The sequence below is a fragment of the Adiantum capillus-veneris genome, chromosome 10 (assembly GCF_014529385.1).
Source record: "Adiantum capillus-veneris isolate H3 chromosome 10, ASM1452938v2, whole genome shotgun sequence".
Taxonomy (NCBI): domain Eukaryota; kingdom Viridiplantae; phylum Streptophyta; class Polypodiopsida; order Polypodiales; family Pteridaceae; genus Adiantum; species Adiantum capillus-veneris.
The window spans coordinates 104,281,537-104,307,007 of NC_140940.1; the positions used below are offsets into that span (position 1 = coordinate 104,281,537).

At 44.1% G+C, this 25,471-nt stretch overlaps 1 protein-coding gene across 2 annotated transcripts in view; it reads right to left on the reverse strand.

Annotated features, from left to right (window-relative positions):
• LOC147449391 (alpha/beta hydrolase domain-containing protein VTE7-like) overlaps nt 1-25,471 on the reverse strand; it is a 50,329-nt gene that overhangs the window by 15,885 nt on the left and 8,973 nt on the right. The window contains exons 3-10 of one of the 2 annotated variants that reach the window (XM_086521832.1): nt 6,891-6,988; nt 6,625-6,722; nt 6,488-6,537; nt 6,212-6,307; nt 6,045-6,134; nt 5,532-5,624; nt 5,345-5,440; nt 5,207-5,272 (exon numbers count right to left, since the gene is read on the reverse strand). In XM_086521832.1, coding sequence (XP_086377958.1) covers nt 5,207-5,272; nt 5,345-5,440; nt 5,532-5,624; nt 6,045-6,134; nt 6,212-6,307; nt 6,488-6,537; nt 6,625-6,722; nt 6,891-6,988 — 687 coding nt within the window. Of the gene's footprint in view, nt 1-5,206; nt 5,273-5,344; nt 5,441-5,531; nt 5,625-6,044; nt 6,135-6,211; nt 6,308-6,487; nt 6,538-6,624; nt 6,726-6,890; nt 6,989-25,471 lie in introns of both variants that reach the window. The other variant, XM_086521831.1, reaches the window with a different exon arrangement.

Sequence of the window (25,471 nt, forward strand, 5' to 3'; positions counted from 1 at the left end):
GGTCGGCCAGAATAGGGAGGGTCGACTGCTTTTCTGCCAAAATAGTGGGCGCTAGCCTTTTCTTGCAGATTTAGGAGGCGCTGGCCTTTTCTGCTTTTAAGAGAACGTCCTGCATCAATTTTAGTACTTGGCTGCCCACTTATTAAGTGGGCGGCCGGTCACTTAATAAACTTATTAAAAGTTAGTCTGTTCACTTAAAATTGACTGGCCGGTCAATGTGAACCTGTTTAAACTCAGTTTAAACCTTATAAACTTATTCCAATGCTTGCACTTATTCCTTCCAGGCGTCCCCGGATATGAACTCAAGCATTCTCTCGCGGAAAAACATCCGCTTCTCGTCTTGCTTTTTACCAAAGCTTCTTAGAACCCATCTTTATCCATGTGCTTGCATTCTTACGCGTAGTTCATCTTACCAGTTCGGAATTCCTCCTCAGACCCTTAGTGTGTCCCCTTACCGATGAACCTGTCACCCATCTTGTGACTCATCAGGGACCACCATTACCTGGTCTTCTCCCACCGAACTAACAGGCCAACTCCTTCACGGTGCTTCTTGTCACCCATCGTATGACACACCAGAGTTGTCTGTTTCCTGATGGCTTTTCTTACAGATCTGTGATTCCTTAACTTATTAGTTAACTTGTGCACATTTTTTTATTAAAGTCCTAATTTTAGAAAATAGAAATTAAAAACAAAATAGTCAAATTAGTTTCACCGACGCACTAGGCACAACACATCTAGCACATGTACCAATCGACAGTCACATCACACGACATCACATGACAATCGATATCGCCTCAAGCACTCGTGTGCGAGAATCATTTCTGAGAATCCCAAATTATCACTAAGTTCATTTTGTACAGAGTGGTCCAATCATTCATTCCATTGAATCAGACGTGATTCATAATTCGTTATCAGGTTCATTCAAGAGCTGTCACTGCTCCATCTCATTCTTAATCCTGCTGTTTTCCAGAATTAACATATTCTTTTATAAAACATTAGTTTTATTCAAAATTTAAAATCATCTTTCAAAAAGTCTTGTTTCATAAATTCATAAAGCAAAATAATGCTAATTCAAAAAAAGCTGTCCTCGAATGAGTATCGCCTCGTCCTGCTCTTCTGTCAATCTGCCAATCATTCTGATTCTTGTGCCCTTTTGGGACACCTTGTAGCGATGTGTCCTTGTCCTCCACATTCAAAACATTTCCCTGCTTTGAAATATTCATCTCTTTGGTCTTCTGTCAGTGAAGGTCTTCTATCTCTTCGTCGATTGTTTCTGCTATGACTTGTTGAAGGTTCATCTGATGGGTAAGATAATTTACCAACATGTATAGCAAATCCCCGCTTCACGTGTCCCATCAACTGTTGTATAGACTCGGACTTCCTTTCAAGACAATAATCTCGAATTTCTTTGGGAAGCCCACAACAAAACCGTTCAATCTGCTCCTTAAATTTGATCTTCTTAAAGGATGAAACAGGTAGAAAAATTTTCCAAAATCTTTCACAATAAGAATCCAAAGATTCTGTCTTGACCATCCGAACATGGTTCCAGTTAGTAATCACATCTCGTTCGTATTCTTATGTGAGCCATGAAGAAATAAAGAGTTTCTTGAATTTCAACCACTTTGTCGGCGCTTGTTTCCTTAATAGCAAAGTGGACCACCATGTCCATGCATTGCCTTTTAGAAAGGATGCCGCCCGTTTGATCTTGGAGTGCTCTATATAGTGGCCTCCAGAAAATGCTATGTCAAACTGTTGGACGAAGGCTAAAGTCTTGGGAGCATCTCAAAACCTTGAAAAGCGCTCAAACTTTACTGCTTGTCCTCCCTCTTTGAATTCTTTGGGCTTTTTGCCCTTGTTGTCGAGGAGATCATATTGATTGGCTCTGTAAAAATGGTTTCTTTTTGCATAAAACATGTGCTCTGTCCGTCGTTTCTTGCCTTTCCTGTCCTCATAACTTGAGTCAGAAGAAGATGAGGTGTTCAAGCTATCAGAAGATGAGGACAAACTGGGCAATCCTTCGAAGCGTACACGCTTCTTCTGCTTTCTGGTGTTTTCAAAAGTGGATTTTTGTCCTAAGTAACCGGGGAAAATAGTTCCCTTGTTACGTTGCTTCAATTGCTTTTCCGTGGGCTTCTTCGTATCCAGAATCTGATTGATTTGGGCCTGGACCGCATCATGGACTTCTTCTTCAGTAAACATTCTTGGAGTAGGAGGCTTCTTGATCGCCAGTTTGATTGGTGGCTAGGTGGTTTTCTGCCACAGAGTATGAACTTCAGTCATCGCTTGTTGGGTCAAAATATTTGTAAAATTGGGGATCCTTAGCAAATTTGATCATTTGTTTGTTGCTTCGTCAACCTATTGTCGACGTTCCATCTCTTCAAGTTCGTACTGAGTAGGCCCAGGTGGGACGTACTCTTCCTCTGTTTGATCATGAGAATCTTCTCCGCGATCTCCTCCCGCATTCCCAGATGCAGAAGAAATCGATTGATCTCTGTTGGAATCCATAGGTGTCGTGAGAAAAGGATCGGATTTCCCGGTAGAAGAGAAATCGATCGTGCTCTGATACCACTGTAACAAACTTGGCCACTCCAAGTCTAGATTCTGTCATGACACGAGAGAGAATCACTTAAATTACTTCACAACTTTAAAATCACAGTTCAATTTGGTCGACACGGCCCGGCATAGTTCCGTGCCTAGAGAGATTGGCCCCAAAGACTGGCGTCCCTTTCGGTATTTCTTTTATACTAATCTTTGAGTAAAGTACAACTCCCGCAGGGTCCTCTGCTCTCAGACTCTGCGTGCAGATGCTCTATAGAATGAGGCCCTTAGGGCTCTTTTATTCTTACAAGGGATGCCAAAAGCAGAGCCCCAAAAGCAGTAAGCTTAAAAGCTTTTAAAAACAAAGCATCCAATTCAAAAGCTTGCATAGAATCAGCCAGCAAAAATCCGTACATCGTAAAAGCAGGAAATCCGTACGACAGGCCACATCAGCACTTCCGCGTTTTGCGCCACAAAATCTGGAAATCCGTACGGCAATCCGTACATCCTACCACGTCAGCCTGTCGGTGCTTGTCCGGGTCTGCTGCCACTCTGTGAGTGTGTCCAAGAGCATGCCACGTCACCAGTTTGTGACAATGACGGTCAAGACTGCATGCTTTACACACACGGATTGCAGCAGTGGTTATCTGATTAGAAAATATAGCTAATTTTCCCCCTCCTGAATTTTAAAGTACCACCTTCATCACTTAGAGCGGACTAAACCTATTTCTCACTTAGCGCCACAGCAACTTTATCCTCTCACAAACTACGGCATAAATATCCACAAAAGCAAAATGAGTGTTTGATCTCATCAGGTGTGAGCAGCCTTCAAGTGCTATGGGGTGTAATTAAGGCGCACATACTATTCCTATTCACTCTACTCTTGAAAAGCATTTATTTCCTGGATTGTTATAGATTGAACTCTGAAGGAGAACTCCAAGAACGTCTAAAGGAGTGAAACAATGTCAGGTACAGCAAATTGAAATGGTGAAGATCTAGGTTTTACACTTCCACAAATCTTTTACTTCTTTTCCTTGCGTTAGTGATTGCTTTTAGCTTGAATGATGGTTCCTTTTAAATTCCCTAGAGAGAGGGAATGAGAGAGAGCGGTATAGATGTGTAGAGAGAGAGAGAGAGAGAGAGGAGAATGACATCCGATGGGGTCCAACCAACCCTATCAAGGGTCACCCACACCGTTACAGATGTGATATTTGTTTTTGATTGTGTAAATGGAATGACACACATGCAATACCTCAAATGCAGGCTCTACTGACTCGAATGGGGAATGTCACCTCGGTAGCTCTTCGAGATGAAGCACCTCCACAGGTGATTTGATGCACCTTTGAATCTTAATGTGGGATTGTGGATGGCCACCAAGGGGAAGACCTAGGGCTGAATTGCTCTCTCGATGTGAGAGGAAGGAAGGGCTGAAAATGCAGATCTCGACGATGCTGATGATGGACAGCAATGAGAGGCTAGAGCACTCAATGACGGTGAGGGAATGGCCGAGGGGCAAATCCAAGCCGATCCGGCAAGGGAAGGGTTGAAAACTAAAAACGCTAGGGGCTGATCTGCAATGATGGGCAGCGCTAGGGCTGATCTGGCGATGGGGTACTGCTGCTGGCTGGGCTGAAAAGGCTGAAAATGCTGAATGCTCTGCTCCACAAACGCCAAGGCTGATTTGCGCTGTCCAAATCTGATGTGATCGCTAGGCTCTTGGTTCCCTTTATAGGCCCAATTTACTGGTTATAAACCCACTAAAGTTCAGGTAGGGAAAAACCTCTATCAAGATCTTTTTTTTTTTTTAATTAAAAATGATTTATTGATGAGTTTGACCAGGGCTAAGTTTCTGGGTGAAATTGTTGCACATCTGTCGTTCCTCTAACTTGAAACTACATACACATCATGCTAGATGCCCACCGTAATGTTATAATGTCAAAACGCGTGTACAATCCATTTATGCAAGAGGGTTCCAAAACTGGACAACCTAATAAAATGGACTCGTCTGGACATGCAGGTCCTAGGAACAGGCTCACAAAATTGCCGGTACTAATCCTCCTAGGATTCTAGACACTCCTATCTAGAAATAGGTGGAAATTAGCTCTGGAAGTCGATGAAGCATGTCCACGTGGCACATAGAGCCATGTGCACGTGACAAACAAGGAAAATGAGACACTAGAATGACTTAGGCTGGGTTTAGACGAGCCCAGCGGTAATGACAGACTTGTAGGTTGACTGCAGCCCCCCCGTTCACAAGAGGCGGAGGCAGATAGCAATTCAAATTTTTATTTGAATAATCACCGAATGATAAGTGTTTTGATGGTAATGTAACAAATCCCAGCGCTGCTGATCCTGGTTCAATCTTGCAGATCCACTTTTGTGCTGCAAAAGCGCATGGAGCTTTGCATTTGGGGGGGGGTCCGAAAGTTCACAGCCCGTTTCTGCCAAATGAGTATGCGCCACCAAGGAAGCACGCCCCTTTGCTTCCATCTACCTCTGCCTCGCCTTAACCCAGCCTTATATAGAGAAAGCAAGTGCCCATTGACCTTCCAATTTTTTCTCTCTTTCATCTTCCATCTCCAAAGGTTCTTTCACCCTTCAATCTATGCTCATCGCTTGTTCATTTCTTATTGTTCTTTCCATTCTGAACAAAATTGGGGGTACCTACCTGTGGAGTATCTTTGCTTAATATGTTGTCCTCCTCTCCCCATATGATAAGTGTCTCCTTTGTGACCTGACAATAACAAAGAAGTTCCATTGATACAGATTGAAAGGTAGTATTTTTCATGAATCAGAGGGTAATGACCTCAGAAACGCGCGAAGTAACATTATAGCCACCACTCAGCATGAAGTCAACCGATGCTTTAGCCCAACCAGGCATGAAGCAATGCAATCGTCCAACCTGCATCGTAAAGCTAACATGACATCAAAAATTTGGCAATCCAAACCAGATAGTGTGTAACCCTCAAAGAAACCTTACAATAGCATCTTACCTTCATTTGATCAATAACCCTATCCCATTCAATTCTGTGATAGATTAAAGTGTTTGCATAAGTACGTAGCAAGACACTTTTCAACACTGAAACCTGTGCAAATAACCAGAAAAGAATGTAACCATAAGACCGTTTTTCAACCACAAATCATGGCAGCATCCATTCGCGTAACCAACCCCTCGTTTCCATGCCATATGTGTGGTACAAACAGTACATCCACTATTATACTTTATGCTTTCACGTTATTTATTGTAGGTTAAAAGCATCATTGTAGCCTCTTTTGAAGCATCTTCTTTTATGCATGTAATTTAGATGAACTCTTATCTTTCATCAACACTGTAGAAATCAATTAAGTTTTTGTTTTCTTTTAATACACTGTATCTTACGTACCTTGTTAAAGGGTGATGAACACTATGCTTATCATACCCATACCTGACGTATCGTACCATGCTTAGCTACCTTGCCACAAATACCTGGACTTGAATCAGAAAACAGCAAAAGAGTACCACTTACAGCAGCGTAGGCAAGGAACTTGGGAAATGTTGCCATTTTTCCTGTACCTTCTGCATAGCCTTGTGCATTTACGAGGACCAACTTTGATACCTGCCAGGAATTTCAATAATTTCCATGCAACATGCCACTTTTCTTGCAATATTTTGATAGTGGGAAGAGACACTCACTGCTTCTGGATGTTTGACAGTGAAATCTATCGCTGCAGCACCCCCAAGACTAGCACCTACCAGAACCATGGGTTTTCTTATGTATGATCTCCAAAACTACCATCACAAAATTTGACAAAATAAAATAAATAAAAAACATGAGTTCATGCATCACCGCTGAGAGCCACTCATTTTAACTTCTCCTGCATAGCATAATCCTCTTTAGCTGAAGTCACAACATCAGAATATGAACAAAAGACAGCCATTCAAGTACCTAGACAGCTCACAGGGAAATACCTCATATAAGTGCTCACGTTTTGCTTCTGCACCAACGGACTTAAGGTCCTCTGCCAGCACACATGGGTTATCGAGGTATTTCTTTTGGAATGTAAATCGCTAGACTCCCCTTAACGCTGAAATTAATGTTTCCTTACCTGAATATGAAAAACCCCATCCAAGAATATCCAAGGCCCAGCTCTCAATATTGGCTCTCTCAAGTTTAGGGTATGTGTTCCTCCACTCAAGACAGGAGCTGCTATACATAGCACAATCTTAGCCTCAGCCACAACAAAGCATGCCACTAATAAATATCGAATATTTTGACTCCAATTTTTCAAACTTCAAAGAAAAAAAAGGCCAAAGGAGGACTCCTAGGAAAAAGGATGAATCAATTTCAAAAGAATAACAGATCATGTCATACCTATCAAACCCGTGAAGCAGGAGTACAGGAGATACTTCATTATTTACCACAGTTGGCTTTACACAGCTGGTTAAAATTTGCTTTTCTGAAAGGCTCGTCTGCAACCCAAACATCCCAAAACAATCAACATACGAATTGAAAATTTTCCCTGTCCAATCAACATAATACCAAAAAGCAATAGTGAAGAAATAACTTTTTTCAGTGCCAATCATCATCATCATTAAACATTTCTTGTGATTTCGATAGAAGTCTCAATTCTTTGGTGAAGCCACCTTGATTAAACCCATCTATAAGAATTTCCTTTTGTATAGCCAGAGTGAATCAATTTGCAGCCCATTTCATAGTCATTCTATCCATTGCCGTTAATCTGGGAGATAGAGCCACCACCAAATAGGAGATGAAACTCTTGTTATCATTCATTCATCTCATAATCAGCATTTTTGTTTATTTATATTCATACATACTTAAGAATAACATTTGAAAAATCTTGTCTTTAGTCCATATGGGAACCATTCCAAAGCTTAAGTCTTCATGGTTTCTATTTTTGCTACATGTTTCATGTCCAAGTGTATCTCCTTGTTCTTATATCAGAGGATGGTCTATCGGTCTCGAGCATTTTAGACGAGCATAATATTTGTAGAACCAAGGTATACCCAATAGGACATCACAACCAATCAACTCCAAACTGTAAAGTCCACTTAGTAGCTAGAGCAGAAGTTGACTATCGGCCCAGTGTTAATTTTACCAGACATGCAGAAATCTTTGAGGTTAACTGCGATGCATGTGGAAGTAGTTTGGGGTGCTGCAAGAAAGCCATGCAGTAGCTTATGAGAGTCAAATGCTTCCAAAGACAAAAAAGTTGCACCATAGCTATAGGGGACGCTCATTTTTGGGCTTCCCGTCCCCACTTGCCATCCCACCCTCTTTTTTCTGCTAAAAATCCATTTGAGCCCCGTCCCCCCTCCCCAATCCTCGGGACGTGTCCCTTGTGACTATGGGTTGCGCAGATTTACCAGAAAGAACTCCAAGCAATTATACAAGCTTTGAGTCTCAATTATACATGCTTTGAGTCTCTGGAAGCATTACTTGCGCCATCGCTGCAGATTTTACTGTGTACAGAGATCAACAAAGTTTGAAATATTTCTTGTCCCAATGTCACAAACTGGTAACGTGGCAGCAGACCCCGGACACACAGCAGTGACACGTGGCAGATTGTACCGCAGTGACACGTGGCAGGCTAACGTGGCAAATTGTGCGGAAATCCGCTTTTTGCGTTGACTGCTGATGACGTGGCAGCGTACAGATTCCCTGAAATTACGCTGGCTGTTTTTATGGCAGCTTTTGGGCAAATTGCTTTTGAATTTGAAAAGCTTTTATTGAGTGATTTTGGGGCTCTGCTTTTGGGCATCCCTTGTATCTATAAATTAGTGGGCAAAGCCTCACTTCTTAGAGCATCTGGATGCAGAGTCTGAGAGTGAGCACCTACCCACTCTCTTGTACTTTGAACACAGATTAATACAAAAGGAAATACCGAAAGGGGCGCCAGCCTATGGGGCCAATAACTCTAGGCACAGAACTACGTCGGGCTGTGTCGACCAAATTGCGAATTGTCAACTATTTTGAAGTGAATCTTTGTTGTGTCACAGTACAATCTTGATTTGGGGTGTTCAAGTTTGTTACAGTGGTATCAAAGCGCGGCCGATTTCTCTTCTACCGGGAAATCTGATCCTTTTCTTGCGACACTTATTGATTCCAACAGAAATTAGTCGACTTCTTTTGCATCAGCGAATGCGGGAGGAGATTGCGGAGAAGATTCTCATGAGCAATCAGAGGCGTAAGCCCACCTCGGCCTACTCAGGCTAAGATTGAAGAGATGGAACGTCGACAATTGGTTGACGAGGCAACGAAGCAGATGATTAAAATTGCAAAGGATCCAAAATTTGCAAAAATTATGACTCAACAATCCCTCACAGAGGTCCACACCCAATGGCAAAAGGCCTTAGAGCCACCCATCAAACCGGCACTCAATAAACCTCCTTCTCCGAGGATGTTTACAGAGCAAGAATTACAAGAGGTGGTTCAGAAACAGATCAGCCGGCTTTTGGACACAAACAATAAAGCCAAAAAGCACGATAAAAAGCATAAGAAAGGAGCTGACTTCCCGGGTTATTTGGGTCGTCAATCTACTTTTGCATCGGCCAGAAAGCAGAAGAAGCGTGTACGATTTGAAGGACTACCCGGTTCTTCTTCTTTTGACAGTTCTTCTAGCTCTTCTGACTCGAGCGAAGAAGACAGAAAAGGGGAAAGCGAAGCAAAAAGCAAAGCTTCGGAAAGGGCAAGAAAAAGGCAAAGAAGCCTAAATTTCGCCCAGTTTCTGGCAGTTCTACAGAGGACTCATCCTCAAACAGTTCGGACTCCGACGATCACATGTTTTATGCAAAGAAGAACCATTTTTATAAAGATAACCAATACGACTTCCTCGAAGATAAAAGCAAGAAAGTAAGAGAATTCAAAGAAGGTGGACAATCAATTAAGTTTGACTCTTTTTTTGGATTTCGAGATGCTCCGAGGGCTTTGGCCTTCATACACCAGTTTGACATAGCTTTCTCTGGAGGGCATTACTCAGAGCACTCCAAGGTTCGGAGGGCTACCTCTTTCTTCAAGGGAAATACTCGAACATGGTGGTCCACCCTTCTACTGAGAAAGGAAGCTCCGGTTAAATGGTTGAATTCAAAAGGCTTTTTATTTCTTCTTGGCTGACTCGGGAGTACGAACGAGATATATGAATTGCTTGGAATCATCTTCGTATGACCAAGGGAGATTCTCTAGACGCTTATTGCACAAGATTTTGGAGCTCTTTTCTACCAGCCTCTTCATTTAAGAAGGTCTTGTTTAAAGAACAGAGTGAGCGGTTCCTACAGAGATCCAAGACTATTGCTTGGAACAAAAGTCAAATTCTATTCAAGAATTGATGGGTCATCCCCCTGATGAGATCTTGACTCAGAGAACCCAACAAACTTCTAATAATGAAAGTAGAAAGAGAAAGAGTTCCCAAGAAAAGAAAGACAAAGATTCATCACCCCGGCTCACTCTTCGAGAGAGGGGCAACTACATCAAAGAGGGGAAGTGTTTTGGATGTGGGGAACATGGGCACGTCTCCGCGAAGTGCCCTAAAAAGGCACAGCAAGAACAGAATGAAGACAAGCCAAAGAGTTCAAGAGCAGCTGAGGAACGTAGAAGAAAAGGCAAGATGAAAGCAGAACTGGTTCCAGATTGCATGGGTACTAACCCAAATACGATTGATGAAAATAAAGAACTTTGTCGAGCTTGGGGCAAAGTGAAAGATCAAGAAGCCCTGATTTTCTTTGATGGAGGAGCCAAGGCCAGCTTCATTTCACCTGAATTGGCGGCGCAGCTTGAGATTGCACCCGATCGGATGGGACCACAAGCAGAGACAGTTCTAGCGGCACCCGGACGGGACGTAGCCATTATACCTATCATTGGCAAATTTCGGTTGCATTGTCAAGGGTATTTGGGGCACGAGGACTTCAACATAGGACTTCAACATAATGCCCTTGGAAGGTTGTGATGTCCTCCTTGGAGTCCCTTGGTACCATATGAACAACGCCATGGTCGATTATCGGGCGAAGAAAGCGACATTGACAAATGAAAGGCCGAAAAATTGTACTTGATGTGAAATTGAAGGGCGAGTCTGTCCCTATTGTATTGTTTTCTGCCGTTTTGAAATTAATGATGAACACAGGACAAATATGTTTGAACTTGATAAAGAACGCCAAGATTTTCTCCACACTCATGCCGATTGCTTTTCTAAGGGCCTGCCAGGCGAGTTGCCACCAGCTCGTCCTGAGGATCATACTATTGATCTGATACCTAGAAGCACACCACCAAATCAGCCACCTTTCCGTGTGAGCAGAGCCCATAATGAAGAGATTATGGGAAAAAAAAAACCAAGCGGAAAAACCTCTTGGAAAAGGGTCTTATCCAGCCGAGTACTTCACCCTACTGCTCTCCGGTGTTGTTGATTTTAAAGAAAGACGGATCTTGGAGAATGTGCATTGATTATAGATGTCACAAGGACGTGGCAATTGTTAACTATGTCACGAGGACGTGGCAACTGCCAGCCTTACTTGTTGGTTTCTTTCCAATGATTTTTGTTTTATTTTTGAGACCCTCTATTTGAAGTTGCAAATGGTCAGACATTGTATGGCCAATGTGAACGGTAGTTTCACCAACAGACGGGAATTGGTTCGGCACTGGAATTTGTATAGTAAGAGGATGTCTAGGCTCAATTCAAGTAGGTTCCCCCATCGCACTTAGCAAGTTGGTGGATACTAGGAAGTGAACTCAATAAAGACATAAAGCCAAGGTGGGATCACCAAAAGAAAATACTCGACAGTTGGGCCACATTGCATTTTTGGATGCGGTCCCAATGGGGATATATGGTCAAAAAACCAATGGGAGCCCAACAGAAGCATCTCTTAAAAATTAGGAAACTGCTATTTTGGGCCATGAAATGTGTTCGCGTCATTATCTTCGGAATGACAAGGGGAACATTTTAGAACTCTGTCGCAAAGTCAACTGGGTAACCAGTTCGGCAGATTTTTAGGCGGCAACCCGAAACGGAAAATCGCCTGTAAACGCGCCAAGTGGCACATTTCTGTGCACTTTCCTCATGCAAGAAGAAGTGGCGCTGAATTTATAGCTGGGAGGCTCATTTGCAAGTTTCCTTTCATAGGTTAAGACTAAGGAGTGCATGCTTTCCACTCTATATACAGGGTGGTGCTAGGAGTGATGACCTGCACACTACACACTGCTCTCTCGCTCCCCTACATGTCACAACCCAGTGACGTGGCAGCCCATGTACACACACACACACCTTCCCCTTTGGCATGGACAGTCCCGGGGAAAACAGGCTGAAATGATGACGTGGCAGTGTCGTACGGTCAACACCCGCAAATTACGACAGAAATTACGGACAGCCATGTGACAGGCAATGTACGGAAAAGCTGTAGCGTATGGCAGCTTTTGGGCCTGCTTTATTCTACACAAGCTTGAGAAAGAGAAAGGGGCTTTATTTTTTTTAAGTTGTTTTATTTTGTAAGCCTATTTTGGGGGTAGCTTTTTATGGGCAGCTTTTGGGGCTCTGCTTTTGGCATCCCTGGTAACTCTTTATAAGTGTGATTTGGGCTCCCACTTCTCAGAGCATCTGGACTCAGAGTCTGTGGGTGGGTCTCCCTTGTATTTTGTGCAACAAATTTAATACAAATAGAAATACCAAAAGGGGCGCCAATCTTTGGGGCCAATACCTCTTGGCACGGAACTCCGCCAGGCCAGTGTCAAATCAAATTGTGAATTGTTTTGAAGTGAATTCATGTCGAGTCGCGGTAGATTCTTGACTTGGAGTGTCTAAGTCTGTTACAATGGTATCAGAGCGCGGCCGATTTCTCTTCTACCGGGAAATTTGATCCTTTTTACCCGGCACTTATGGATTCTAGCAAAGGACAGTCAACTTCCTCTGCATCTGGAGATGCGGAAAGAGATCACGAAGAAGATTCACGTGAGGAGTATGGCCCACCTCGGCCTACTCAGGCGAAGCTTGAAGAGATGGAACATCCGAGATTGGTCAATGATGCGACAAAGTTGATGATGAATTTTGCGAAGGACCCTAAACTTGCAAAAAAAAATTCACCCAGACCTCCTTCGACGAGGTGCACTCACAGTGGCGGCAAACCATGGAGCCGCCCTTCAAACCAACGCTCAAACAACCTCTTACGCCGAGGATGTAACAAACTCGAACACTCCAAGTCGAGAATCTACCGCGACACGACAGGAATTCACTTCAAAACAGTTCGTAGTTCACACTTGATTCGACACGGCGCGGCGGAGTTCCATGCCTAGAGATATTGGCCCCAAAGACTGGCGCCCCTTTCGGTATTTCTTTTTGTATTAATCTACAGCTCAAAGTACAAGGGAGTGGGAGGGTCTCACTCTCAGACTCTACGTCCAGATGCTCTGCAGAGTGGGAGCCCTGCCCACACTTATAAAGGTTTACAAGGGATGCTAAAAGTAGAGCCCCAAAAGCTGAAAATCAAAAGCTCCATAAAAATAAGGCAACTTTGACTTTCAAGCTTTGCTTGATAATTAAAGCATCTCCAAAAAGCTGCCCATAAACATTGCGTAGGAATTTTCAGCCCCTTGCATAGAAAAAGCAGCCCACGCAAATGCTTGAATTCCGTACAGCTTTACCAACGCTTTTTTTTGCGCCGCAAATTGCGGAACCGTACGGCATGCCACGTCAGCAGTCCTCTGCCACGTCAGACATTCTCTGCATTTGAAGGCCCGTTCTCGGGGTGTGTGAGTGGATGTGTCCTCTGCTGCCCCACATTGTCCAAGCATGACACGTCACCAATTTGTGACATACCCCCCTCTTGAAAGCATTGTAATCGCCCTAGATTACGCCTGCAAAACAAACAGAGGCCATAAACTGCCTTAGCAAACACTCACTGTTAGTACCGACGCACTAGGAACACACATCTAGCACATGTACCAATCGACAGTCACATCACAGGACATCACAGGACAAATCACAATCAAATAATTCATTCAGATCTCAGACCATGATTTATCGGCAACGTATTTAGCAATCGCATCTAGATCCACTCGGGACCTCATAGATGCCCGATTGATTAATCCTTATTGCAACCATGTCTATCGAGAACGTTCATACGGAAATGCTGCAGTCATTTCGTCTATCAGTTCCTACACTTAAACAAGTCAAGAACAAGTAAGTATCATGTTCTCGGGAATTCCAGTTCATAAAGTCATACAGTAGAATATTGTCAGCCCACAGTATCCCTGAAACTCAAAACAGACATCAGTGACTTTAGTATCAAAAATTGAGGCAATCTGTTGACAAAGGAGCGGAGCAACTCTCCTCTTGTGCATACCCGCTGCACCAGATTCTGCTCGAGCTGAGTTCGAGGTTCCATTTAGAATAGACTATGCTAATCCAAATGCTTGAAGGTAAAGATTCACAATCTGAGGAGTATCCGCCAGGTCCTCCTCCTCCATTCGCTTCGCATCCAATGCGGAGTAGGTCTTGAATTTAACCAAGAACTGTCTTATCGCTTTACCTTTTATCTTTCTATCTTACTGTGCCAATATCTGTTCTAGAACGAGTATCTGTTGTTTTCCTCCACTTCGGGTTGCTCATCTAGCTCCCCATCATCGCGCACATCGCCTTCAAAAGGCTTCAAGAGACTCACATGAAAAACATTGTGAATCCTCCAAGTATCGGGCAGCTTCAGTCTAAAGGAGACATCATTTATCTTTTCGGAAATTTGGAAAGGTCTGTAGTATCGCATACTGAGCTTTGGAAAAAAGCCTCTCCTTTCCCTTTTTTCTTCCTCAGGCGTGCCTTCTCAAATCAAAAGCACCCAATCGTTCTCCTTCAATTTCAAATCGCGACAATGTCTATCTGTTGCCTTTTTCTAGAATTCCTCTAAAGCCTTCCGAACCAAGTCCAAGTCCCTCGTGAACTAGTCAACTTCAAAGAAAAAAATCATATCTTTCGTGTTAAGGAAGGGTGGAACCTTCGTAGCAAATTCAATAATCTCAATTGGCACCTTCCTTATCAAAGAGTTAGTCGTGTTTCTGTAGGCATATTCCACCAAAGGTAAAAACCTTTTCCCATGAAGTCTTCAGATCCAAAGAAGAAGACTTCAACAAATCTAGTACTATTGAATTAGCAATCTCTGATTGCCCGTCAGACTGCGGGTGGAACGATGATGAAAACTGCAGAGGCGTGCCAATGTTCTCCCAAATAGCCGTCCAAAACAAACTTGTGAATCTAGGGTCTCTGTCCAGGCATGCCATGTAATCTGAATATTTGGGCAATAAACAATCGTGTCCACGTGTTTTCGGGAGATCAAAAATGAAATCCATTGCAATACTTTTCCAAGGGCGGGTGGGTATGGGTAAAGGCTGTAACAATCCCTATGCTTTATGCCTGTCAAAATTTGACCTTCTGGCATACCAAGCAACTGCGTACAAAATCGTCCACGTCCTTCTTGAGTCTCGGCCAAAAGAAGTATCTCTCCACACCTTTCAAGGTGGTATCAATGCGGAGGTGACCCGTAAATGGTGGACAGTGGCATTCGGTTAGGAACCTTTTCTTTTAACGGCTGTGTAACACACATCATCGTTTTCTTCATCAAGTAGACATCCCGAATAGAATATTCCGCTACTATCCCGAATGGAATATTCCGCTACTATCACCGAATACATCTACAAAAATCTGTATCTGTGACATACTGACCGACCATATCCTCGAAGCTTCCATGCTATATCGCGGAAATAGCCAGAACCAACGGCTTCCTGTGCCACAAGACGGGCTCCACGTGCCAATAGAAAAGAACACACTGAACAGACTTTTAGCACTTCAATAACAATTTAACTGAAAGACCAAACCTTGGCACCCCTTTCGATATCTCTTTATATTGCATCAACACAGTACAAGCCGGTACTCCAGACTCTGCACCTTCTCCAGGAAGCATGCCAGAGAATATGCCCTTAGCACATATTTAAAGGCCCTTGGCCTAAGAAAAGCACTTTACATGAAAAGCCTAAGCTTCTGGTCCAAAAGCAATGCTCAAAAGCTACCAGCGTAAAATCCGGAATTCCGTACATCTGCCACGTCAACAGTCAGTTCAACGTGAAATCCGGAAATCCGTACAATCTACCACATCATCAGTTCAACGTGAAATTCGAAAATCCGTACAATCTGCCAAGTCAGCAGGCGCTGCTTTCTTCTTCTGTTGCTTCTGCTTCTTCTAGGGTTTAGGCCCCTCGACCGGTAGCTCCATTCTTCTGTGGATCAACACGTCAACACTTTGTTACATCCTGGACAAAGTATCTGCCACCAATTTCTTCTGTCCCTGCACATGGACAATCCGGAAGTAAAAGTGTGACTAGATGTTTGCCCACCGCATCTGCTTTTCCGATAGCCGCTTCTGTGACAAGAAGTAGCATAAACTCCAACCATCTGTGAAAACCGTAAAATCGGCTCCGAGTAGGTAATGTCGCCACCGAGTAAGAGCATGGATAACCGCCAAAAGCTCTTTCTCACATATCTGTACTGTCAATTCCGGCCTTGAAAACAATCGGCTCTCATAGGCAATGACATGGCCTTCATGCATTAAGACCGCATCCGGACTACGACCAGAAGTATCACGATATACTTCAAACGACTTCTGCAAATCCGGCAAAGTCAAAACTGGTCCTGTAGTCAAACTCTGTTTCAATTTTTGAAAGGCAATCACCTCTGTGGGTCCCCACGAGAAAGGGACTCCTTCCTATGCTAACAAATGCAAAGGGGTAAGCAACCTCTGCAAACTTTCTAATGAGCCGCCGGTAGTAAGAACATAAGCCCAAGAAGCTTCGAACTTTATGGACGCTCTTCAAATTGGGCCAATCTCGGATAGTCTCTATCTTGGCCGGGTCCATCTGCACTCCTGCTACTGAGACAATGGGTCCCAAAAAGTGTATCTCAAGGCTCGGCTCACACAATAAGGTGGCCAGTTCGGTGGTGTGGTTCCAGGTATCAGATCAATGATATGATCCTCAGGACAAGCTGTAACTCGCCTGGCTGGCCCTCTAAAAAGCAATTGGCATGTGTGGAGAAAATCTTGGCGTTCTTTTTCGAGGTCAAAACATAACCGACCTTCAATTTTCATTCAATCCTTTCCCGAAATTAAAGAAACTGAATTTCATCAAGTACAATCTCTGTGCCCTTCATTTGTCAAAGTCGCTTTCTCTGCGCGGTAGTCAACCATGGCGTTGTTCTTATGGTAAGGGATTTCGAGAAGGACGTCACAACCTCCCAAGGGAATTACGTAGAAATCCTCGTGCCCTATACACCCCTGACATTGCAAACGAAGTTAATGGCAACATCTCGTCTGGGTGCCGCTAGAACTACCTCCACCTATGGCATCAGCCTGTCGGGCGTAATTCCAAATCGAGCAGCCAATTCAAGTGAAAAGAAGTTGGCCTTGGCTCCTTCATCCAGGAAAAAGAGGGCTTCCTGATCTTTCACTTTGCCCTAAGAGCGGCAAAGTTTTGTACTTTCATTCATTTGATTCGGTTCGGGCCCCACGCAATGTGGTACTACTTCCGTTTTCATCTGGCCTTTCTGCCACGCTCCTCAGCTGCTTTCGAACTCTCTGACCTTTCTTCATCCTGTTCATTCGGTGCCCTTTAATGGCACTTCGCGGAGATGTGTCCAGTTTCCCGCATCCAAAGCACTTTCCCTCTTTGATATAGCTGACCCTCTCTCGAAGAGTGCCTGAGGCCATGCATCCTTTTCTTTCTTTTCTGGGTTACTCTTCTTCTCTCTACTTTCATTGTTAGAAGTTTGTTCGGTTCTCTATGTCATGATCTCATTTGTGGGGTAAGTCAAATTGCCTGAATAAATGACAAAACCCTGTTTCGCATGACTCATCAGTTCGTGAATGGAATCTGACTTTTGCTCTAAGGAGTGATCTCGGATCTCTGTAGGAAGTCCCAAGGTAAACCACTCAATCTGTTCTTTGAACGAGATCTTCTTAAATGAAGAAGCTGGTAAAAAAGAGCTCTAGAATCTCTCGCAATATGCGTCCAATGTATCCTTCTTGGTCATCCAAAGATGGTTCCAAGCAGTTCGTATGTCGCGCTCGTACTCCCGAGTCAGCCATGTGGCATGAAGGAATAAAAAGCCTTTTAAATTTCAGCCATTTAAGTGGCGCTTTCTTGTTCAATAGAAGAGTGGACCACCAAGTTCGTGCATTTCCTGTGAAGTAAGAGGTAGCCCTCCGAATCTTGGAGTGCTCTGAGTAATGTCCTCCAGAGAAAACTATGTCAAATTGTTATATGAAGGCCAAAGCCTTCAAAGCATCTCGAAATCCAGAAAACGTGTGAACATTGCGTAGGAATTTTCAGCCCCTTGCATAGAAAAAGCAGCCCACGCAAATGCTTGAATTCCATATAGCTTTGCCAGCGCTTTTTTTGCGTCGCAAATTGTGGAACCGTACGGCGTGCCATGTCAACAGTCCTCTGCCACGTAAGCCATTCTTTGCATTTGAGGGCCCGTTCCCGGGGTGTGTGTGTGGATGTGTCCTCTACTGCCCCACATTGTCCAGGTATGACACGTCACCAATTGGTGACAGGATGTTTACAGAGCAAGAATTAGAAGAGGTGGTTGATGCACGGATTAGTCAGCTTTTTGATGCGCAGAACAAAGCCAGAAAGCACGACAAAAAGCAAAAGAAAAGCACTGACTTCCCGGGTTATTTGGGTCGTCAATCTACTTTTGCCTCGGCAAGAAAGCAGAAGAAGCGTGTACGACTTGAAGGAGTACCTACTTCTTCTTCTTCTTCTTCTTCTTCTTCTTCTTCTTCTTCTTCTGACAGTTCTTCTAGCTCTTCCGACTCGAAGGAAGAAGACAGAAAAGGGAAAAAGCGAAGCAAAAAGCAAAGCTTCGGAAAGGGCAAGAAAAAGGCAAAGAAGTCTAAATCTCGCCCAGTTTCGGACAGTTCTACAGAGGACTCGTCTTCGGATAGTTCGGAGTCCGATGACAGCAGATTTTATGCAAGGAAAAAGAATTTTTATAAAGCCAACCAGTATGACTTTCTGGAAGATAAAAGCAAGAAAGTCCGAGAATTTAAAGAAGGTGGACAGTCAATTAAATTTGACACATTTTCTGGATTTCAAGGTGCTTCGAAGGCCTTGGCCTTCATACAACAGTTTGACATAGCTTTCTCTGGAGGACATTACTCACAGCACTCCAAGATTCGGAGGGTTACCTCTTACTTTACGGGAAATCCTCGAACTTGGTGGTCCACTCTTCTATTGAACAAGAAAGCACCACTTAAATGGCTGAAATTTAAAAGGCTTTTTATTTCTTCATGGCTGACCTGGGAGTACGAGAGCAACATACGAACTGCTTGGAACCATCTTCGGATGACCAAGAAGGATACATTGGACGCATATTGCGAGAGATTATGAAGCTCTTTTCTACCAGCTTCTTAATTTAAGAAGATCTCGTTTAAAGAACAGATTGAGCGATTTACCTTGGGACTTCTACAGAGATCCGGGATCACTGCTTAGAACCAAAGTCAGATTCTATTCAAGAGCTGATGAGTCATGCGAAACGGGGTTTTGCCATTCATTCAAGCAATTTGACTTACCCCACAGATGAGATCAAGACTCAAAGAACTGAACAGACTTCTACAATGAAAGTAGAGAGAAGAAGAGTAACCCAGAAAAGAAAGAAAAGGATGCACGGCCCCAGCTCACTCTTCGAGAGAGGGTAAACTGGTACCACATTGCGTGGGGCTCGAACCGAATCAAATGAATGAAAGTACAAAACTTTGCCGCTTTTAGGGCAAAGTGAAAGATCAGGAAGCCCTCTTTTTCTTGGATGAAGGAGTCAAGGCCAACTTCTTTTCACTTGAATTGGCGGCTCGACAGTGATTTATGCCCGACAAGCCGAGGCCACAGGCAGAGGTAGTTCTAGCGGCACCCGGGCGGGATGTTGCCATTACACTGATCATTGGCAAACTTCGTTTGCAATGTCAGGGGTGTTTAGGGCACGAGGATTTCTACGTAATTCCCTTGGGAGGTTGTGAGGTCCTACTCGAAATCCCTTGGTACCACAAGAACAACATTGTGGTTGACTACCGGGCCGAGAAAGTGACTTTGACAAATGAAGGGCACAGAGATTGTACTTGATGAACTTCTGTTTCTTTACTCGATTTTCTGGAGAGAACTGAATGATGATTGAAGGTCGAACATGTTTTGACCTAAATGAAGAACGCCACAATTTTTCTCCACACTCATGCCGATTGCTTTTCAGAGGGCCAGCCAGGCGAGTTGCCACCAGCTCGTCCTGAGGATAATACCATTGATCTGATACCTGGAACCACGCCACCGAACCGGCCACCCTACAGTGCGAGCCGAGTCCAGAGATACACTTTTTGGGACACATTGTCTTAGCAGCAGGAGTGCAGATGGACCCGGCCAAGATAGAGACTATCCGTGATTGGCCCGATTTGAAGAATGTCCATGAAGTTCGAAGCTTCTTGGGCTTATGTTCTTACTACCGGCGGTTCATTAGAAAGTTTGCAGAGGTTGCTTATCCCTTTGCCTATGTTGACACAAAACGGAGTCCCTTTCTCGTGAGGACCCACAGAGGTGACTGCCTTTCAAAAATTGAAACAGAATTTGACTACAAGACCAGTTTTGACTTTGCCGAATTTGCAGAAGTCGTTTGAAGTATATTGTGATACTTGTGGTCATAGTCCAGATGCGGTCTTAATGCATGAAGGCCATGTCATTGCCTATGAGAACCGATTGCTTTCAAGGTCGGAATGGACAATACAGATATGTGAGAAAGAGCTTTTGGCGGTTATCCATGCTCTTACTCAGTGGCGACATTACCTACTCGGAGCCGATTTTACCGTTTTCACAGATGGTTGGAATTAACGCTACTTCTTGTCACAAAAGCGGCTATCAGAAAAGCAGATGCGATGGGCAAACATCTTATCACACTTTTACTTCACGATTGTTCATGTGCACGGACAGAAGAAATTGATGGCAAATACTTTGTCCCGGAAGCCGTTGGTTCTGGCTCTATTTCCACGATACAGCATAGAAGCTTCGAGGTACGAGGATATGGTCGGTCAGTACGCCACAGATACAGATTTTTGCAGATGTATTCAGTTGAATATAGAATGGGGAAGTATTAGCGGAATATTCCATTCAGGATGGCTACTTGATGAAGAAAACGATGTTGTGCGTTACACAACCGTTGTAGGAAAAGGTTTTAACCGAATGCCACTGTCCACCTTTTACGGGTCACCGCGGCATTGTTACCACCTTGAGAGGTGTGGAGAGATACTTTTGTTTGGCCGAGACTCAAGAAGGACGTGGACGATTTTGTACGCAATTGCTTGGTATGCCAAAAGGTCAAGTTTTGACAGGCATAAAGCACAGGGATTGTTACAGCCTTTGTCCATACCCACCCGCCCCTGGAAAAGTATTGCAATGGATTTCATTTCTGATCTCCCGTAAACACAACGTGGGCACAATTGTTTATTGCCCAAATCTTCAGATTACATGGCATGTCTAAGACGATTGACTCAGACAGAGACCCCAGATTCACGAGTTTGTTTTGGAAGGCTATTTGGGAGAACATTGGCACGCAGTTGCAGTTCTTGTCATCGTTCCACCCGCAGACTGATGGGCAATCAAAGATTGCTAATTCAATGGTACTGGATTTGTTGAAGTCTTCTTCTTTGAATTTGAAGACTTCATGGGAAAAGGGTTTTTACCTTTGATGGAATATCACTCTTAGCACGAAAGATAAGATTTTTCTTTGAAGCCGACCAGTTCACGAGGGACTTGGACCTGGTCCGGAAGGCTTTGGAGAAATCTCAGAAAAAGGCAGCAGATCGACATCGTCACGATCTGAAAGTGAAGGAGAACGATTAGGTGCTCTTACATTTTGAGAAGGCACGCCTGAGAAAGAAAAAGGGAAATGAGCGGCTTTCTCGAAAGCTTAGCATCATGAGATACTATGGACCTTTCCAGATTTCCGAAAAGATAAATGATGTCTCCTTCAAACTGGAGTTGCTCGACACTTGGGAGACTTCACAATGTTTTCCTGTGAGTCTCTTGAAGCCTTTCAAAGGCAATGTGGCCGATGATGGGGAACCAAATGAGCAACCCGAATTGGAGGAAAACGAGCAAATACTCATTCAAGAACAGATATTGGCAAAGAAAGATAGAAAGATAAAAGGTAAAGCGATAAGACGGTTCTTGGTTAAATTCAAGACCTACTCCGCATTGGATGCGAAGTGAATGGAGGAGGAGGACCTGGCAGATCCTCCTCGGATTGTGAATCTTTACCTTGAAGCATTTGGTTTAGCTAAATGGAACCCCGAACTCAGCTTGGGCGGAATTTGGTGCAACGGGTATGCACAAGAGGGGAGTCGCTCCTCTCCTTTCTCAACAGATTGCCCTGATTTTGATATTAAAGTCACTAATGTCTCTTTTGAGTTTCAGGGATATTGTGAGCTGACAGTATTCTGCTGTATGACTTTATGAACTGGAATTCCTGATACTAACTTGTTCTAGGCTTGTTTAATAAGTGCAAGAACTGATAGATGAAATGACTGCAGCATTTCGGTCTAAAGGATCTCAATATACATGGTTGCAATAAGGATTAGTCAATCGAGCATCTATGAGGTCCTGAGTGGATCTAGATGCGATTGCTAAATACATTGCCGATAAATCATGGTCTGAGAGCCGAATGGATTTTGAATGTGATTTGTCATGTGATGTCCTGTGATGTCGTATGATGTGACTGTCGATGGGTACATGTGCTAGATGTGTGTTCCTAGTGCGTCGGTACTAACAATCAGTGTCTACTAAGACAGATTATGGCCTTTGTTTGTTTTGCAGGCGTAATCGAGGGCGATTACAATGCTTTCAAGAGGGGGGTATGTCACAACCCAGTGACGTGGCAGCCCACGTACACACACACCTTCCTCTTTGGCATGGATAGTCCCGGGGAAAACAGGCTGAAATGATGACGTGGCACTGTCGTACGATCAACGCCCGCAAATTGCGGTGGAAATTACGAACAGCCACATGGCAGGCAGCGTACGGAAAAGCAGCAACATACGGCAGCTTTTGGGCCTGCTTTATTCTACGCAAGCTTGAGAAAGAGAAAGGGGCTTTATTTTTTTAAAGTTGCTTTATTTTGTAAGCCTATTTTTGGGGCAGCTTTTGGGACTCTGCTTTTGGCATCCCTTTTAACTCTTTACAAGTGTGGTTTGGGCTCCCACTTCTCAGAGCATCTGGGCGCAGAGTCTGAGAGTGAGACCCACCCACTCCCTTGTACTTTGTACAACAGATTTAATACAAAAAAAAAACCGAAAGAGGCGCCAGTCTTTGGGACCAATACCTCTTGACACGGAACTCCGCCGGGCCGGTGTCGAATCAAATTGTGAAGAGCCTCTTTGAGCAGGAATAGGAGTAGCTAACTGCTACTCCAAAAGCAGGCACCCGTGAGGGTGATAACCTCACCACACAGGTGCGATTTCAGCGCTGATTATGCGTTGTATTTTGACTGTTCTTCAGCCATATGGACACTAGAACCCTTGGGAATAGTGCCCCACTTCTAGAGAGCAGTTCGGGGACTGTTTAGGGCTGAAACAGGGCAAAAACAAGTAAATACAGTGAGCTGAATTTACTGTTTTTGGACAGGGATCAGAGGGCTTATGCCAGTGGAAGTAAGTTCTAGCAAGGGAATTAGTTTTGGGCAAGTTTTGGGACTGTTATGCTGCCAAAATTTTGCCAAAACAGGTGGTATCTAGCTGGATACAAGTAAAGAATTCCCGAGACTCTTCTTTGTAATCGACCCTTTAAAGTATGCAGAAATACCAAAAGGGGCGGCAATTTTAGGGCCTACAGGTTGTCGACGTCTACTCGGAGCATTCTAGCTTCCGAGCCGTGTGTGTGTGCTGAAGTGTTAATTCCCGTCGCAGGTTCCCTTTGCAAAGTACTATCTCTCTCTATGTGTCTAAGGTAAAGTTAAGAATTTCGGGTGAAAGCCAAAGCCTACCACCCCACAGGCCGGTTTCAAGGTTCCATTGTAGGATATCAATCACTTTTTCCGCAAGAAGTGAGCCTCGGTTGTTTTGGGTAAAGACAGAGTACAGGAACACGGGATTTCACTATGGCCAACAAAGGGAAGGGCATTATGGAAGAGGGTTCCTCTTCGAAGGAGAGACAGGAAATTCTTATGGTGTTTGAGATTGGCGAGAGCTCACGGCCACGTCAGTCTATACCTCCTGTTGATGTGAATGTCCCTCCAGTACAGGGCTTTATGACTGGGCAACTAGAGGATGATGAGTTCAGGACTCAGTTAGTCGCCACGATGAATGTGTTTTCGCAACTGGTGCAGAACCCAAGGTTTATGGAGTTCTTGCCAGCCCACCAGTGCCACAGCAAAATAGGCAACCTACACCGCAAACAAAGCTTGTTGAGGCTCAAACCCAAGTACTTCATGCGTCCCAACAGGATAGGGAGCACTTGCATGTTGCGGAGTCAAGGGCTCCAAAACAAGTTTCTCCCGTCCTTGAACAGATGGCTAGAACGCCTAGTTCACAAGCTATGCCAGTTCAGCCCGCCACCTTTTAGAGCCCCATGCTTTCTTGAATGGACAAGGAACTGGTTACCTAGCAATGCACCCAGGTTTTTCACCACCCACGGTACATCCTGGGTATTTCGGGTGGATCTGCGTCCTAGAGTATGGCTGGTTATGTGCCTGGAAGTCAGCCGTACATGCCAGGAACAGTGTTTGGGGGTATGTAAGGCATGATGCCAAACCCCATGTATGGGAGCATCAGCATGCAGCAAGGTTTCCAGTACAACCAGGGCCAGTTTCAGGTGCCAGGGCCAGTTTTAGGTGCCACAGGGTCATTTTGGCATGGTTAGTTTTTCTAAACAGCAACCACATATGGCACCTCTGATGCAAAATGTTAATGGCCAAGATGTGCCGATGATGCCTACTGCAGTGCCCATGTTGCAGACTATTCCTTATGACAATTTGGGGACACTGGAAAAGCTGAAAGCTTACAAAGAAGGTGGTGCAACTGTAAAGTTCAGCACTTTTAGTGGCTTCAAGGATAAAGAAGGCTCTCAATTTCCTCCAGTAGTTTGATACAGCTTATGTAGGAGGGAATTTTACAAAGGCCTCTAAGGTCAGGAAAGCTGCCACTTTCTTGAAGGACAATGCGCTTACATGGTGGACGACATTGTTAATGCAAGGACAGGCACCCGCCAATTGGGTTTACTTCAAGCAAATGTTTGCATCTGCTTGGCTGTCAAATGAATTTGAAGCCGACATCATGACAGATTGGCACCAGCTTACTTTGGCTACATGCAAGAGCTTGCTGGAGTACAATCAGAGGTTTTGTAAAGCGTTACTCTCAGTGACCTCCTACAGATTTGTGCCATTGACAGAGCAGATAGAGAAGTACTGTTGTGGGCTGCCTAGAGGGCTCAGGGACTACTGTACCAAGAACAGAGTGGCTACCCTCACCCAGCTCATGGAAGTTGCTAACACTGATCTTGCCTTGTTGAAAGGAGAGGACAGTGGGTTTCCGAGCAACGAGAAAGGAGGGCAGCAAAAGAAAAATTCAGTGAAGAAGCCCTTTGTGAAAAGGGATCTTGAAGCGTCACAGGGGTCAGAAAAGGCCACCAAAGAAAAGAATTCAGCCGGGACTTCTGGAGCGCAGGCAAAGAAACAGAAAAGAAAGCCTTGTCACATGCACATGCCTCTGTGTGCCACATGGACATACTTCATCAACTTCCAGAGCCAGTTTTCCCCTTCTTCCTAGATAGGGATGTCTAGAATACTAGGAGGATTAGTACCGACAATTTTGTGAGCCTGTTCGCAAGACCTACATGTCCGGACAAATCCATTAGATTAGGTTTTCCAAGTTTGGAAGCCTCTT